The 13,059-nt window shown below is 39.0% G+C and overlaps 4 protein-coding genes across 9 annotated transcripts; 2 read left to right on the top strand and 2 right to left on the bottom strand.

Annotated features, from left to right (window-relative positions):
* Positions 1 to 2,561: 2,561 nt before the first annotated feature.
* Positions 2,562 to 3,792, top strand: LOC128740760 (ranBP-type and C3HC4-type zinc finger-containing protein 1-like). Its single transcript, XM_053836325.1, has 3 exons — positions 2,562 to 2,570; positions 2,627 to 3,403; positions 3,490 to 3,792. The coding sequence occupies exons 1-3, from the start codon at positions 2,562 to 2,564 to the stop codon at positions 3,790 to 3,792; spliced, it is 1,089 nt and encodes a 362-aa protein (XP_053692300.1).
* An 87-nt stretch (positions 3,793 to 3,879) lies between these two features.
* Positions 3,880 to 8,245, bottom strand: LOC128741182 (apoptotic chromatin condensation inducer in the nucleus). Of its 4 annotated transcripts, none has more exons than XR_008412199.1 (8): positions 8,094 to 8,245; positions 6,483 to 7,937; positions 6,158 to 6,365; positions 5,817 to 6,081; positions 5,637 to 5,749; positions 5,342 to 5,576; positions 4,321 to 5,270; positions 3,880 to 4,233 (listed from the first exon to the last, which is right to left on the bottom strand). XR_008412199.1 is itself a non-coding variant. In XM_053836800.1 (7 exons), exons 2-6 carry the CDS (start codon positions 7,934 to 7,936, stop codon positions 5,376 to 5,378), a joined length of 2,241 nt encoding a protein of 746 aa, XP_053692775.1. In that variant the 5' UTR covers position 7,937; positions 8,094 to 8,245; the 3' UTR covers positions 3,880 to 5,270; positions 5,342 to 5,375. The 4 variants fall into 4 exon arrangements, 1 of the variants encoding a protein (XP_053692775.1); XR_008412200.1 differs by having other exon boundaries at positions 3,880 to 4,225; XR_008412198.1 differs by having other exon boundaries at positions 3,880 to 4,531; positions 5,130 to 5,270.
* A 1,417-nt stretch (positions 8,246 to 9,662) lies between these two features.
* Positions 9,663 to 11,893, top strand: LOC128741183 (FAD-dependent oxidoreductase domain-containing protein 1). Of its 2 annotated transcripts, none has more exons than XM_053836802.1 (4): positions 9,663 to 9,808; positions 9,944 to 11,389; positions 11,446 to 11,610; positions 11,672 to 11,893. In XM_053836802.1, the coding sequence occupies exons 2-3, from the start codon at positions 10,003 to 10,005 to the stop codon at positions 11,583 to 11,585; spliced, it is 1,527 nt and encodes a 508-aa protein (XP_053692777.1). In that variant the 5' UTR covers positions 9,663 to 9,808; positions 9,944 to 10,002; the 3' UTR covers positions 11,586 to 11,610; positions 11,672 to 11,893. The 2 variants fall into 2 exon arrangements, with proteins under 2 accessions (XP_053692777.1, XP_053692776.1); XM_053836801.1 differs by having other exon boundaries at positions 11,446 to 11,630; positions 11,725 to 11,892.
* LOC128741184 (calcium load-activated calcium channel) lies at positions 11,643 to 12,804 on the bottom strand. Of its 2 annotated transcripts, XR_008412201.1 has the most exons (5): positions 12,625 to 12,804; positions 12,488 to 12,565; positions 12,252 to 12,426; positions 11,857 to 12,192; positions 11,643 to 11,795 (listed from the first exon to the last, which is right to left on the bottom strand). XR_008412201.1 is itself a non-coding variant. In XM_053836803.1 (4 exons), exons 1-4 carry the CDS (start codon positions 12,683 to 12,685, stop codon positions 11,955 to 11,957), a joined length of 552 nt encoding a protein of 183 aa, XP_053692778.1. In that variant the 5' UTR covers positions 12,686 to 12,804; the 3' UTR covers positions 11,643 to 11,954. The 2 variants fall into 2 exon arrangements, 1 of the variants encoding a protein (XP_053692778.1); XM_053836803.1 differs by having other exon boundaries at positions 11,643 to 12,192.
* Positions 12,805 to 13,059: the final 255 nt, after the last annotated feature.

Genomic DNA, 13,059 nt, shown 5'->3' with positions numbered 1-13,059 from the left:
AAGGCTTGCTAACATTTTCCGAAGGTCGTACTCACTAGCCGCCATTACGCATGCGAAAAGCTGGATACTTCAGGTCAGTACGGAAGCATATCCACCCTTTCGCGTGCGTAATGGTGTCTAGTGGGTAAAATTTTCGAAAAATATTAGCATGCCTTTGGCAACTTTATTCAGGTCAAATTGATACTTACACCCTTGATTGTTGTTACAGAAATATCAAGCGTACGTCAGTGAAGTTGCCAAAAGTAAATAAACATTTTTGAAAATTGTACCCACTAACCGCCATTAGGTGCGCGGAAAAGGTGGACAGTCAGCAAATGGGAACAAGCGTTCTGCTCATATTGCTGTTAATATTCCTATTTATGTGAAATAGCAACATTGGAAAGGAACTCAGAAAGGAACCTCCCAAAGGAAAAACAAGATCAAATGAGATTCGGCTAGGCATCGCTTTTTGATCGTTGCGTTGTTCGGACTTCCACTTTTGTTCTGTGATTATATTTCAGCACCACGTTCAGCACCGAGGTTCGGACGGATGAATTGACAAGTGGATTCGAAACACACAGAGAGCTTCGTCAAGGTGATGGTCTCTTATGCCTGCTGTTCAACATAACGCTACAAAGTGTTATGAACCGAGCGGATAATCTTCAACAAATATAGTCAACTAGCTGACCCAACCAACTTCGTATTGCCACAAATTAAACTTTGTTGTACATAAATTCTGAATCTCGGATGGCCTTTATCACAATCTCGAGTTTTGCAAGTTTCTGAGGAGTTCATGGGTGTTTTAATATACAAATTTTTCTCACAGTAAAATAGAAACAACTTCCTCCATTGCTTAGCCTGATAAAATATTGCCCGTTTCTTTGGTAACAAAACGCGCTGCTCACTTTTTTGATAGCTTGGAATCGTCGCAGAAAGAATCTGCCTGGCTGTATGTAAGTTATAAGTATATGTTATGCTTGTCTAGCACGTAAGCTATTTATTTACTTGACAAAATAAACGATATTTGCCCCCGCGACGAATCTGGCGACGGTTTCGCCCGCGACGGTTATAATTCACCGCGTACGAAAGGGTGGGAAATTGATAATAAATCTGATAGCATTTAAACATTCGTACCATTTCACGGAAAATCTTTTCGTAGAAAGTAGCATTTTGCTGGGGTGACCCAACTGAAGAAAAGTAATAGAGGTCAGTAGATCTAGAAAAATAAATAAAGCTAGATAGAGGTGATCTCTACGGGGGCTGCCCCTCCCCCGCAGTGGCCGGCGCTTCCGACGGCAGGTCGCCGGCAACACTCCCGGACTGTGTCCGTCTCGCCCTGAATCATCTAATGTTACTATTGCTAGTTTCTGGTGGACTTGTTATTGACTAATGTTTTATGAAAGAGTCCAAAATTTCTCTACTTCGATTAGTTACGTAAAATTTTCTGTTTTATTTGTATGAGAGTCCTTATCCCTCTACCACAGGGGTGAGGGCTCTAAAACCATCATAAAAAAATTCCTTCCTCCAAAACCCCCCACATAGCAAATTTGGTTCCATCTGCTTGATTAGTTCTCTAGTTATGAGGATATTTGTATTTCATTTGTATGGAAGCCCCTTCTCCTAAAGGGGAGAGGAGTTATAATTCCCCCGAAGATTCTACAAAAATAATTCACTTGTCGTCCTTTTGGCATTGAATAGCAATGAATTTTGTGGAGTCAATGGCACTGATGAAGTATTAAAACTCTTAATCCACTTTTAAAACTTTGTACCGTTAAGGAAACTGTAATATTCAAGATAAATGATCGATATTTAGTTAACTAACTTTTTTATTGATTTTATTCTAATTTCTGCAATTTTATAAAAGAAATTACATAACTAGAGACCATCCAACGGAAACGGTTTTAAAAAAATCAAGTGGCGAAATTTGGATCCATGACTAAAAATGGATACCATATTTTACCACTTTAATTTTGATGAATTTTTTCCAAATTATCCAAAGTTTAAAGTGAAATCAGTATAAAATTAGTTGAAATATTGTACATAGAATCATATTAGTCAAGAATAATTGAATAATGAAACAGTTTGAGTACATTTTTCCCCAATAGTATTTTCGCCTCTCGTTTTGATTTTGTAAAAAAATATACACTTAGTATGAGATGGTATTTTCAAATTGTAAATAATACATGATAAATTAATAAAGCCAAAGGTATTAACTATTTTTGGTAGTACATGCCCTTAATTTTACCATTCGTCAAATAATTTCTTTAGTCGACCAAAAATATGCAAAAAAGCTTTGGATTCATCAAACTGGCGAAATATGAATCCTCTACCCTACAGCAATAAGCAATAAAATATATTATGTAATCTCTGATTACTAAGCACTTGTATGTCTGACTAGAAACCCTTTGGTCGAGTACTAATTCCTTTAATTTTTCAACAACAATCTGGCAGCTCTGATTATGATTCCACTAGTAAGCCATGTTAATTTTTAGGGTTTTCACGTTTTTCGTTTTACGTTTTTCAAATGTAAAATAAAATCTGTCTAAACCGTGAAGTTTTATGCATATAATAGATATAATAACATGGAAAAGGTAAAGATATACGCACCTGTAAATCGTTATTTTAATTTGAAAGTTTGATTTTTCAGTTTGACAAAAACCAGTATCAAGAGTTATTGGAACTAGAGAAACACGAAGGCGTGTTTCTGAATATAACGGAAGATGAATGTTTTATTTGCAATAACATGACCCCTCCAGGCGAGGGCGTTATGTTAAAGAACTGCTTGCATGGTTTTTGCAGAGCATGTATCAAGCAATCGTTGTTCCAAACAGCCACCATGTCCTGTCCGTATCCCAACGGTCAATTTGAATGCGAAGGCAATTTGTTGGAATGCGAAGTGCAAGCTATTCTTACAGTTGGTGAATACCAGGATTTTTTGAACCGTCTTTTTGCCTCCGTTGATTCGGATGTGCAACCGGCTAACATCGAAGACGATGCGAACTTGGTCGTTGCTTTAACGGACGCATCGGTACTACCGTATCATGCAGCGTTTGAATGTCCCGTTTGTTTCGCCGAAATCGGTGCCTATAAGGGCTTAATTGTACGGGATTGTTTTCACACATTTTGCCGTGAATGCTTAGCTGGTTCAGTAAAACATTCAAACGATGCAGTTGTACGATGCCCGTTTCAAGAAAATGGAAAGGCTTGTGAAACTATAATTGAGGATCCAGAAATTAAGCAGCTGGTTGACGAAACAGATTATGACGTTTACCTAAAGCGGTCACTGAAAAAAGCCGAAAGTGCGGCAGAAAATGCTTTCCACTGTAAAACACCCAACTGCGATGGGTGGTGTATAGTAGTGGATGAATCAGCCACTATTTTTCAGTGTCCAGTTTGTGTAGCTGATAATTGCTTGCGTTGCAAGGTAAGTAAAAGTTGAATTATTTAAACAAGATAAGTACTGATAAGCTGATTTGAAAAATATAGTTGATCGACTTTTATTCCATTCAGGCTATTCATAATAATATGACCTGTGAGGAATACGGCGATGGAAGCTATGAAAACCAACTATCCGAGATTGCAAAAAAAAACTTGGTTGCTGCCAGAGTAGCAATGCCTTGTCCAAAGTGCCATATATTGATCGTAAAAAATCAGGGATGCGATGGTTTAAACTGCACAATATGCAAGACACAAATCTGCTGGGTTACTAGAGGACCACGCTGGGGTCCAGGTGGTGCGGGCGACATTTCTGGTGGTTGTCGGTGCAATGTTAATGGCCAGAAGTGTCACCCAAATTGTGCAAATTGCCATTAATTTTACGATAGAGAAGGGAGTTTGTTAATAAAAGGATTGTTCTATTATAATTAAACTGAAAATAAAAACGTGATGATTTTGGTTTTTAATTTATTTTTTTTCTGCTTCCAGATTAAAAATCATCCCACATGTTTTTATTACTGACAATTTGAATTGAAAATCATGTAATTCATTACCATCAAGCTCAAACTTATTATTTCTCCGCTGTTTTTGTTTTGTAACTATCAAGTGTTCTGCTAAACAACTCCGTTTTACGACGCTTTACTCCAATCAGCTAAATATTCACAATGCCTGCTTACGATGATACAGTAGTTGATTCCGTTTATTGTTGGATTTGACAGCAATCTGATCTGAGTGCCAAACCGATGGTTGTACAACGGAAATCACGTGGAATATTGTGAATATTTGTAGACGAGCACTGTCGGTCAGTCAGCTAAATTGCTAAATCAAGGTTCCAGGGAGACAGCATGTAATTTACGTTGCATCTGTTCGTATCTAGCTGAATTGATGATAGGAGACGTGCCATACCTTACGAGCTGAACTTCATGCCGATTATTATCCTGTTTTTAGCAGCTATGTGTATGCGAATTGGTAGATAGTGCTTTGCCTGCTCAGTTGCTCAGTCTGTTGCATGCAGGAATTCCAGATGATCCTCATAGGTTTAGCATTTCGCTCAGTCGCAGTTGCCCCATGGTTGCAGTACCAAATTGCAACGTGCATATGCGTGCGTGCTCAGCTTCTGATGGAAATACACAATACATAGAAGAGAAGGTTTCTTATTGACCTGTGAGGATAACATTTGTCACTGAGTGTAGTAATTGGATTTAACTGTTTCTTCATGGAACTGCAGTTTTCTCCCGCTAAAACTCGAATTTCTGGCAAGCTACGATCAACTGCTAGACTAATTAATTATATTGTTATTATTATTGCGCAAGCTGTGTGTGTATCGAATATTATTTCTATCAAGTCATAGATGAGTAAAGTTTTCAATTATTTTGTAAACTTGAGTTTACAGAAAGGGTTAAGAATAGAAACATATTTTGAATGGCAAATTAGAGCAATGCCTGTTTTGTTACTAAAAACGGAACGATGCTCTGCCCATAAAGGTAAATAATGATATCACCAATTTATTTTACAATTTTAAAAAGTTGGCGGTTAAAGTGTGCTCAAACTTAGAAGCGTCGAACACAAAACGCACAGAAAATGCTGCAAATAACTAAAACAGTATTGTCACTGTTAAATGAATAAATAAAAAAAAAAAATGAAACAAACCGAAGGTAAACTAAAATCTGAATGAAAGGTAATGATAAAAAAAAACAATAATATTGCGCACAGACCCTATTGGGATTCGTCGCCGAGAGTACCCGGTTCAACGCGAGCGGGTAACCCTGGAAAGTAGTATCTCTTTGTCTTGCACTATTTTACTTAAAACTCCACGCTACGCCTGTCCATGATGTCCGTCCATTAGATCGCAATCTCTGCCGAGTTAATATATTATTAAATTTGTCGTTCCTTGCTTATCCATTATGTTCTAGTTGTTAGCTCTTACTCTGTTGTTTCGTTTATTTAGATTCATGGAGCATTTAACGGTGACGTCGTCGACCGTCGTCACGTGAACGAGAACGACGACGGCGATCTCGCGAATTGGAACGAACCCGTTCGCGACGCTCGCGGTCGCGGCGGTCTCGTTCTTTACGACGTTCTTCTTCATGTTTCCGTGCCTCCTCTTGGCGACGCTGGGTCTCAACTAAATTCTTGCGACGTTGTTCTTCCTTTTCTATGATCTAAAGAGATACATTGATTAAAAGAAAGCTTAATGTTTTAATCAATGTTTTGCCACTCACTTGTTCAGCTGTTAACGGCAGCCAATAGATACATGGTGTAGTCTTGGTTTTCCTAAAAAGATCGTCCAACAATCTGATGGGAGGCTCGTTTTCCTTCTTTTTGAATTTGCGCGCTGCATCGGAAAAAAGATGTATAAGTTAAATTATTGCTTTTTTTATTGACTAGTATGAGGAGACAACCTGGAGATAAGCTAGTACTGGTACGCCTCCGATCTCGATCCCTGCCGTATTCCCGATCCATCGAACGCCTGCGGCTTCGATCAGCTCTTCCCTCGTCGTTGCGACTGCTACGGTCCCGTTCTCTGTCCCTGTCGCGTTCCTTGTCGCGCTCTCGATCCCTGTCGCGGCCACTGCGATCTCCCTCACGTTCACGTTCCCGGTCATGTTCGAAGGCATCCTTTTTCCCCAGGTCCCATTCACGAACAGGTCGTGAGACGTGCATGTCCTTAAATAAACGATCATACAAACAGATATTTCGTGTGATAGGTGGATTATAAACAATTTCTGACAAACAATAATACCTCATGCTTCACCGCATCACGGCTCCAGCCGAAATCTTTTGCTTCCTTTGGATTATCAATTGTTATACGCGTAGTACCGGTGTCATCTAATGTAGAAATTATGGCCTTTTCCATAGCGGCTTCGGTTCCAAAATCAACATTTAGACATTTGGGATTTGATGTCGGCCATCGGACGCCGTGCAGTGCGTGACGAGTTTCAACCGCTTCGCTAAATTGGGCAAAGTAAGTAGAAATCATATATTAAACGTTTGAAGATACCTACATCTTCTCTGAAAATGCGACTTTTTGGCCATCACAGATGTAATTTAACAATAATCATACTTACTCTTCCGTTTCATATTTAACGTAGCACTTTGATTTTATCTTATCAATCCAGAATCCGTTCTCGATTATTTTCCCGGTTCGTGCCAACAGTCCTTTTAGTTGTAGCACTGTAAAAGGCCGCACCAAATTTGTGATGTACAAAATGTTGCTGGAATGGTGTCGAGCCGGACTTGGTGGTCTTGCCGCCAAACTAGTGCCGTTGTCACTAACAATACTGATCTTCCGGGTCACTACGATCTTTTCCGATGATTTTGGTTTAGACGCATCGCCCTGAGCATCCTGATCGACATTCTCTTTCTCGGATGACTTTGATGCCGGTTTGTCTCTTGACCTTCTTCGCTCATCTGATGGCTGCTCTTCATTGCTATCTACTATCTCTTCAGGCTCTGGAGACGATTCTAGTTTTACATCCGACAAAGGTACCGGTTGCACTGGTTCAGAAATAATGTTTTTCAAAGAGTCGGTGGAAATAGTTATAACTGTTGATTTGGTATCGATTTTTGACGATAGCCAACGTCGTTTTCGTTGAAGAGGTTTGCGTGCTACCTTTTCCTCGACTGTCTTTTTATCTGGACTTTGTTTGAGTATCGGTTCATCTTTGATTTCTCCAGCTTCTAATTCTTCATCATTTTTATCATCGACGGGTTTAGCAGGTTCTTCAGTGTTGGCGTTCTCCGCTGGGATAGGAGAACGGGAACGAGATCTGAAGCGCGACTTGCGCGCCGTTTTAGGTGTTTGTACTAATGGCTGCACCGGTAACGATGAAGATGTATCTTTTGCACAAACCAATGTATCAGCAGCTTTTTGTAATACACTTGCCGATTGACTTTCGTCATCCTGCACACTTTCTGAATCAACTTCTCCTGATTCTCGAGACTGTTCACCTAAATCAGTTGCAACTTTTTCTACTGATATTGCCGTTTCTTCTCCGTTAACAACATCTAAACTTACCAACTCCTTTTTTTGCTTGTCGCTATCTTCTTGTGTCTGATCCACAAGCGTTTCGCTCTGTACATGAACTTCTGCTTCATCTAATGTTGTTGTTGTATTATGAACCTCTTCTGATTTTTCTTCCAGAATTGTTTCCATAACATTTGTATCCCTTTCAGCTGTTTGTTCACCATTTTCTTCTTTCTCGCTTTCTTCCTTGTCTGAAGGATCTACAGATTGCGATTTACGACGGACACTTCTTCTTGGTTTAGCTGTCCTCTCTTCGGATGCCCTAGATTTAACATTACGGCGACCCTTACTTTTCTTTCGGGAATCCGGTTCTTCTCGTTCCGAGTCACTGTTGTCAGATTTATGCTCTTCTAAAGTCTCTTCCGTACCTTCACATTGTTCCTCTTTGTCGGCTGCATCTCTCTCAGGGCTAACTGTCGGAGACTTGCGACCTCTTCTAGACGAACGTCGGGAAGATTTTTCCGGAGAGCCCTTTGAAACAGCTTTACGTCGCATGCTGCAAATTAAAACGGTAAATTATAAACAAAATAAAAAAATTTCAAGCGATGCACAAAAAATAGATTATTTTCAAAGCCGGCTTCCTCCAGTGGCTTTTTCCATTTTTTTTTTTTCACTTTCTCACTGCAAGCACACTTTATAGGTAGCAAATTACCTGCACAGATTCACGAACTAACGTTTGGTATTCGCCCCTGCAAATATGATGTTTCTCATGCACAACTTGTAAGCATGAAAATATGCACAGGACTGTTGAGTTTTCACACTATTTAGTTCTTATAAAATCCAATTATTAAAGCATCAAACGCGCAACAGAACACCACCATCAGAAATTTACCTATAATTCTTGCAGATGAACATGAAATGTATTCTGCACGAAAATTCGTTGTTCTCTTTTATTTCACGCAAAGTTGCCAAATATTTTTTGGCACTTTTCTTTCAGACAGTATTACGTATATATAATTAATATTATAACCCCTACTGTGTTACCTGACCAATTAACAATTTCAGGCTGATCAAACGCTTTTATAGCTGTTTTTATTCAGCCTGTGGCTGAACTATGGTTTAGGTTTAGAAGTAAAAACCCTGTTTTTAGCTCTTAAACATGTAAATCTGGTGATTTTATCAAGCTTCGAGCTTGTTAATAGCTGCTTTTAAGGCTGCAATGAAGCTTAATAGAGGATTTTGCGCACTTTTAAACAGCCAGTTTGCACCATGCTGTCAATTTTATTTTTAGAACGAGAAATAGTTATGCAATATGCTTTTCCAGTCGCTTAATCAACGTCTCATCAGCCTTTATGCAGCCAAAAAAATCTATTTTAAATTTAAAACAATGGAACGCGATATTTTGATTTTCCCTTAACATTGTCGAACGCGATATTTTTAATTTCGGATAACTTTAATTCGTATAAGTAAGCTAATTAAAAATGCATGTATTTTTTCGGGAATTGAACCCGCCACCTTCTGGTCCATAACCACTCACCGTATACCGACTAACATTTGATGCTGCTGCAGCATAAAATAACTTTCACTCGTTCTGTTTGACAGTTGGCTTATCCGCCCTTTTCAAATGTTGGTCGACATTTATTAAGGTTGAAAAAATATTTCCATAGGGAAAAGTAATATTGCTGATTGCAAGAAAAATTTTACCATCCAATGAGCGCAATCGCTCTTAAAAATGGTATTTTATAGATTGAATCGTTTAGGTGTCTTCGGCACATTTATTGCTTGGAATATGACGAAAAAGTGCGCTGAAGTTACCGAAACGATTCAAACTAGTAGCGAATTTGTTTATTCAAACCGGGTTGGAACCGGATGATTTTTTTTGTGTTCATTTGCTCCTATCTGACAGATAAAATTCATCCAGTTCCAACCCGGATTGAATATACAAATCTAGATAGAATTAACAAAAGGGCGAATGTCGCAAATGTAAACAAAACGAGTGAGAGTTACTTTTCGCTGGACCAGCATAGGAAAATCAACCCTCACTCGGTTTGTTTACGCTTGCGACATTCGCCCTTTTGTTAATTCTATCTTCAAATGGGCTATTAGTTTCATTTCGCAATTTGCATTGTTATTTTCGGTGTAAAATTTTCGTGCAGTTTTATTCCTTTTTTCGTGTAGTCAGAGATATATTAAGAAAAACTTGGCATCCCTGATAGCCTCTCTGTGCTGTACCGTTTTTTAGGTTTTACCCTCTTGCACTTTACCTAAGGCTAAGATGAGGTATAGAGGATAGAACATAGAATTAGAAGCTCGTGATAATAAAATTGTGGTGTACAAAGTGTATAAATAACAAGGATTCTGATGTGAAATATTGGAGCATGCATCAAAAACACTTTAGGGAAACATTACACTTATCTAATTTCTGAGGTAATTGTCTTCAAGTATAGAAAATATTGTTTCGGAAATGTGTAATTAGTAATTCTGCAATATCATAGTTTAAACTTACAACAATCTCAAAACAAACAACATGATAAGATAACGATCGTTTTTTCATTCAAACAGATACAACTTATTATCATATAAGTATTTCACAAGTCGGTAGTTTGCAGTGGTAGCACAATATGTTTCGGATAGGTAAGTCCTCCCTTCAGCGGAAAGTACCTCGTATTTGCAGATTTGCATCCGACGTATCAAATAAAAATGATGGCAGTCGACGTGTTGGCGTGGCACGTGTTGAGGCAAGTGCAGAAAATCCGGTTTCGAGAACTCTTAAATTGTTGGGCAATGATATGAAGAGAGTTAAAAATTTTATTTTACCGAAAAAAACGGCCAATGAAGAAACGGTGGATGATTATCTTTCACGTTACCGAAAGGAGGATTTCCAAACCCATTGTGATGTGCTGGTCATAGGTGGTGGTGGAGTAGGATCTTCAATTGCCTATTGGCTTAAAAAACGTGCCCGTGAAGGACTCAACGTGGTAGTAGTAGAGAAGGATTCAACATACCAAAAAGCATCTACATGTCTATCTGTCGGAGGATTAAGGCAACAGTTTTCGATCGTAGAGAACATCCAGATGAGTTTGTATGGCGCGGAGTTCTTGCGTGACGTGAAGAAGCTGCTAGGAAGCGAGGTCGATGTGAATTTTACACCTTTTGGTTACCTAATGCTGGCTTCAGAACAGGGGGCAGAGCAATTACAGCAAAATTCAAAACTGCAAAATGTGCTTGGAGCAAAAAATGAAATTCTTACTGCTAGCCGTTTAAAAGAGCGCTTTCCTTGGATGAATACGGACGGAATAGCAATTGGTTGTCATGGTTTGGAGAAAGAAGGTTGGTTTGACCCTTGGGCGCTCTTGTATGGCTTTAAAAAACGCGCCATTGAATATGGTGCGCATTATGTTGAAGGTGAAGTAGTGGGGTTCGAATGTCGCGAGCTGCCAGATGTTTTGACCACGCACTCATCGTCTACCGAGGTCCTGGAGGGCTTGGATAAAGTTTCCATCCGAATGAAAGACGGTGAATTAAGAAATGTGAAATTTTCTATCGCCATTATCGCTGCTGGCGCGCAATCAGGGAATGTGGCGAAAATGGCACGTATTGGCACTGGCAAGAATATGCTAAGTGTACCACTTCCCGTTGAGCCACGAAAACGTTACGTTTATGTTTTCCAGTGTCAAAACGACAGTGGGCCTGGAATTAACACGCCATTGACAATCGACCCAACAGGAACGTATTTTCGTCGAGACGGGTTGGGTGGAAATTACCTCGCTGGAAAAAGTCCCCTCCCTGAGGAGGAACCGGCTGCTGATAATTTGGAGGTAGATTATTCCTACTTTGACAGCAGCGTATGGCCAAATCTTGCTCATTTAGTACCCACATTCGAAGCCATAAAAATGAAGAGTGCGTGGGCTGGTTACTACGAATATAACACATTTGACGAAAATGGCATTGTTGGCCCGCATCCGTACTACAATAATTTATACATTGCGACAGGTTTCAGTGGCCATGGTAATTATTTCATATATTAAAGTGATTTGAAATTTTAAGTTTATTCACATTGACAGGAATACAACAAACGCCAGCCGTCGGCAGGGCTATAGCTGAAATGATTATTGATGGTGAATTCCGTACTATTGATCTAACTCGATTTGGATTTGATAGGATCCTCGTTGACCAACCACTATATGAAGCTAATATTGTATGATAATGGCGCATGTTCAAGGATAGCTGTGCATAAATTAAACGCAAGGTACGTTTCGTTTTGTACTTACATATATTTCAAAATTTTAGACTATTTCTAATTCTTGGCATTCTTCACGCATTGCGGCCTTACCGTACTACAGACGGAAAGCAGTGAATTAACCATAAGATGAATGATTGTTAGTTGATGATTAACCTGGAACGATGAACGATGCTACGCAAGCGACGTAAAATTTAAATCTAGTCTAATAAATAAGGAATCTAATTTGGCTCACCTTAGATTCATAAATGTATAACTATTCAACTGCATATTTATTTTTCTCCTCGTTTTGTTGACTGTTAATCTTTGTCTCGTTAACTGATAGTTGACGTTTTATTTGAACTGTCCTGGGGTGGGCCCGAATAATCCACCAGCTTGCTTGCTAGCTGCACGCGACGGCGCAAATCCTAGTAGTTTCTGTATATTCTGTCGAATCGACATTGTGCATAGTATATACAGAAAAATAAACGAACACTCAGTGTAGTCATCTCCTGGCAGGTTACGATGGCTTAATCCTTGAATCCATGATAAAGGGGTGAAAGGCAGGCGTGCCACAATGCGCCCGTCAAAACTGTAAAAACGATACAGGTTTTACCAAGTGCCTTGTTTAAGTAGCATTAAGTATAATACATGCTGTTGAACATGCTTAGTAAAGCCGTGAAAGCAAAACCGGTAGCAAACATTGATTTCATTTTTACTAAAGACAAGTCACGATTATTATTTTTTAGTTTTTCCTCATCTCGCTCGATTTTCTTTTTATGGGATTTATCTAACGAATCCCCATGGATTTCCTTTCGTTTTTCCACTGTAATAGAATAAGTTGATATAAATATTAATTGACAACATGTTTGCGACTAGGCTGATACATTTTTTGCTTTGTTTTTCAACTTCGGTTTTGAGTTTTTGATATTTTTCTGTGCGATACACCATCAACCAAGTCAAACCTAAAAATAACTTTGTAATGTTGTAAACTCATTTCACTAATATGCCTAATTCGTCTTACCCTCTCCGAGAAATGCCGTGCACACCGAAATAAAAACAATGAGTAATGTATCTGACCACATGTTTAATATACTTGAAAAGAACTGCAGCCAAGAAGTATGTATTTCAGTAATTCGAAAGCTATGAATATGATATTTAAAAAATTAAGTAAAGGAAAACTCGGAAAACTAGAATCTCAAAGCCGTGTGGAAGCCTGACAATTTGACAGTTCGGTTTCACGTTGGGTCAGCTGCCTGAGATGCCAGATTTGCTGAAACAAAAATCATCAGATGTCAACAACTACTCGAAAACTGGAACCACAAACTGCCCGACATTTGTCGACCAACATTTGAAATGAGCGAATAAGCCAAATATTAAACAGAACGAGTGAGGCGCCGTTCAAATAATACATAACGCAGCAGAGGGTGGGGGTATGTTGAATTTGAGTTACAAATTG

This window comes from Sabethes cyaneus, chromosome 3 (genome assembly GCF_943734655.1).
Source record: "Sabethes cyaneus chromosome 3, idSabCyanKW18_F2, whole genome shotgun sequence".
Lineage (NCBI taxonomy): Eukaryota > Metazoa > Arthropoda > Insecta > Diptera > Culicidae > Sabethes > Sabethes cyaneus.
Note: the sequence above shows the minus strand (reverse complement) of the source record. Positions and strands in the feature narration are given on the sequence as shown.

Excerpts from the sequence above, each read along its gene's own strand:
- LOC128740760 (XM_053836325.1), top strand. Across the intron at positions 3,404-3,489 it reads ATAATTGCTTGCGTTGCAAG|GCTATTCATAATAATATGAC; the intron begins GTAAGTAAAAGT and ends TATTCCATTCAG.
- LOC128741182 (XM_053836800.1), bottom strand. The coding sequence starts at position 7,936 with ATGCGACGTAAAGCTGTTTCAAAGGGCTCTCCGGAAAAATCTTCCCGA. Across the intron at positions 6,366-6,482 it reads GTTAAATATGAAACGGAAGA|CGAAGCGGTTGAAACTCGTC; the intron begins GTAAGTATGATT and ends TGCCCAATTTAG. Across the intron at positions 5,577-5,636 it reads TGCCGTTAACAGCTGAACAA|ATCATAGAAAAGGAAGAACA; the intron begins GTGAGTGGCAAA and ends GTATCTCTTTAG.
- LOC128741183 (XM_053836802.1), top strand. The coding sequence starts at position 10,003 with ATGTTTCGGATAGGTAAGTCCTCCCTTCAGCGGAAAGTACCTCGTATT. Across the intron at positions 11,390-11,445 it reads GACAGGTTTCAGTGGCCATG|GAATACAACAAACGCCAGCC; the intron begins GTAATTATTTCA and ends TCACATTGACAG.
- LOC128741184 (XM_053836803.1), bottom strand. The coding sequence starts at position 12,685 with ATGTGGTCAGATACATTACTCATTGTTTTTATTTCGGTGTGCACGGCA. Across the intron at positions 12,427-12,487 it reads TGAAAAACAAAGCAAAAAAT|TGGAAAAACGAAAGGAAATC; the intron begins GTATCAGCCTAG and ends ATTCTATTACAG. Across the intron at positions 12,193-12,251 it reads CTAAGCATGTTCAACAGCAT|TTTTGACGGGCGCATTGTGG; the intron begins GTATTATACTTA and ends TCGTTTTTACAG.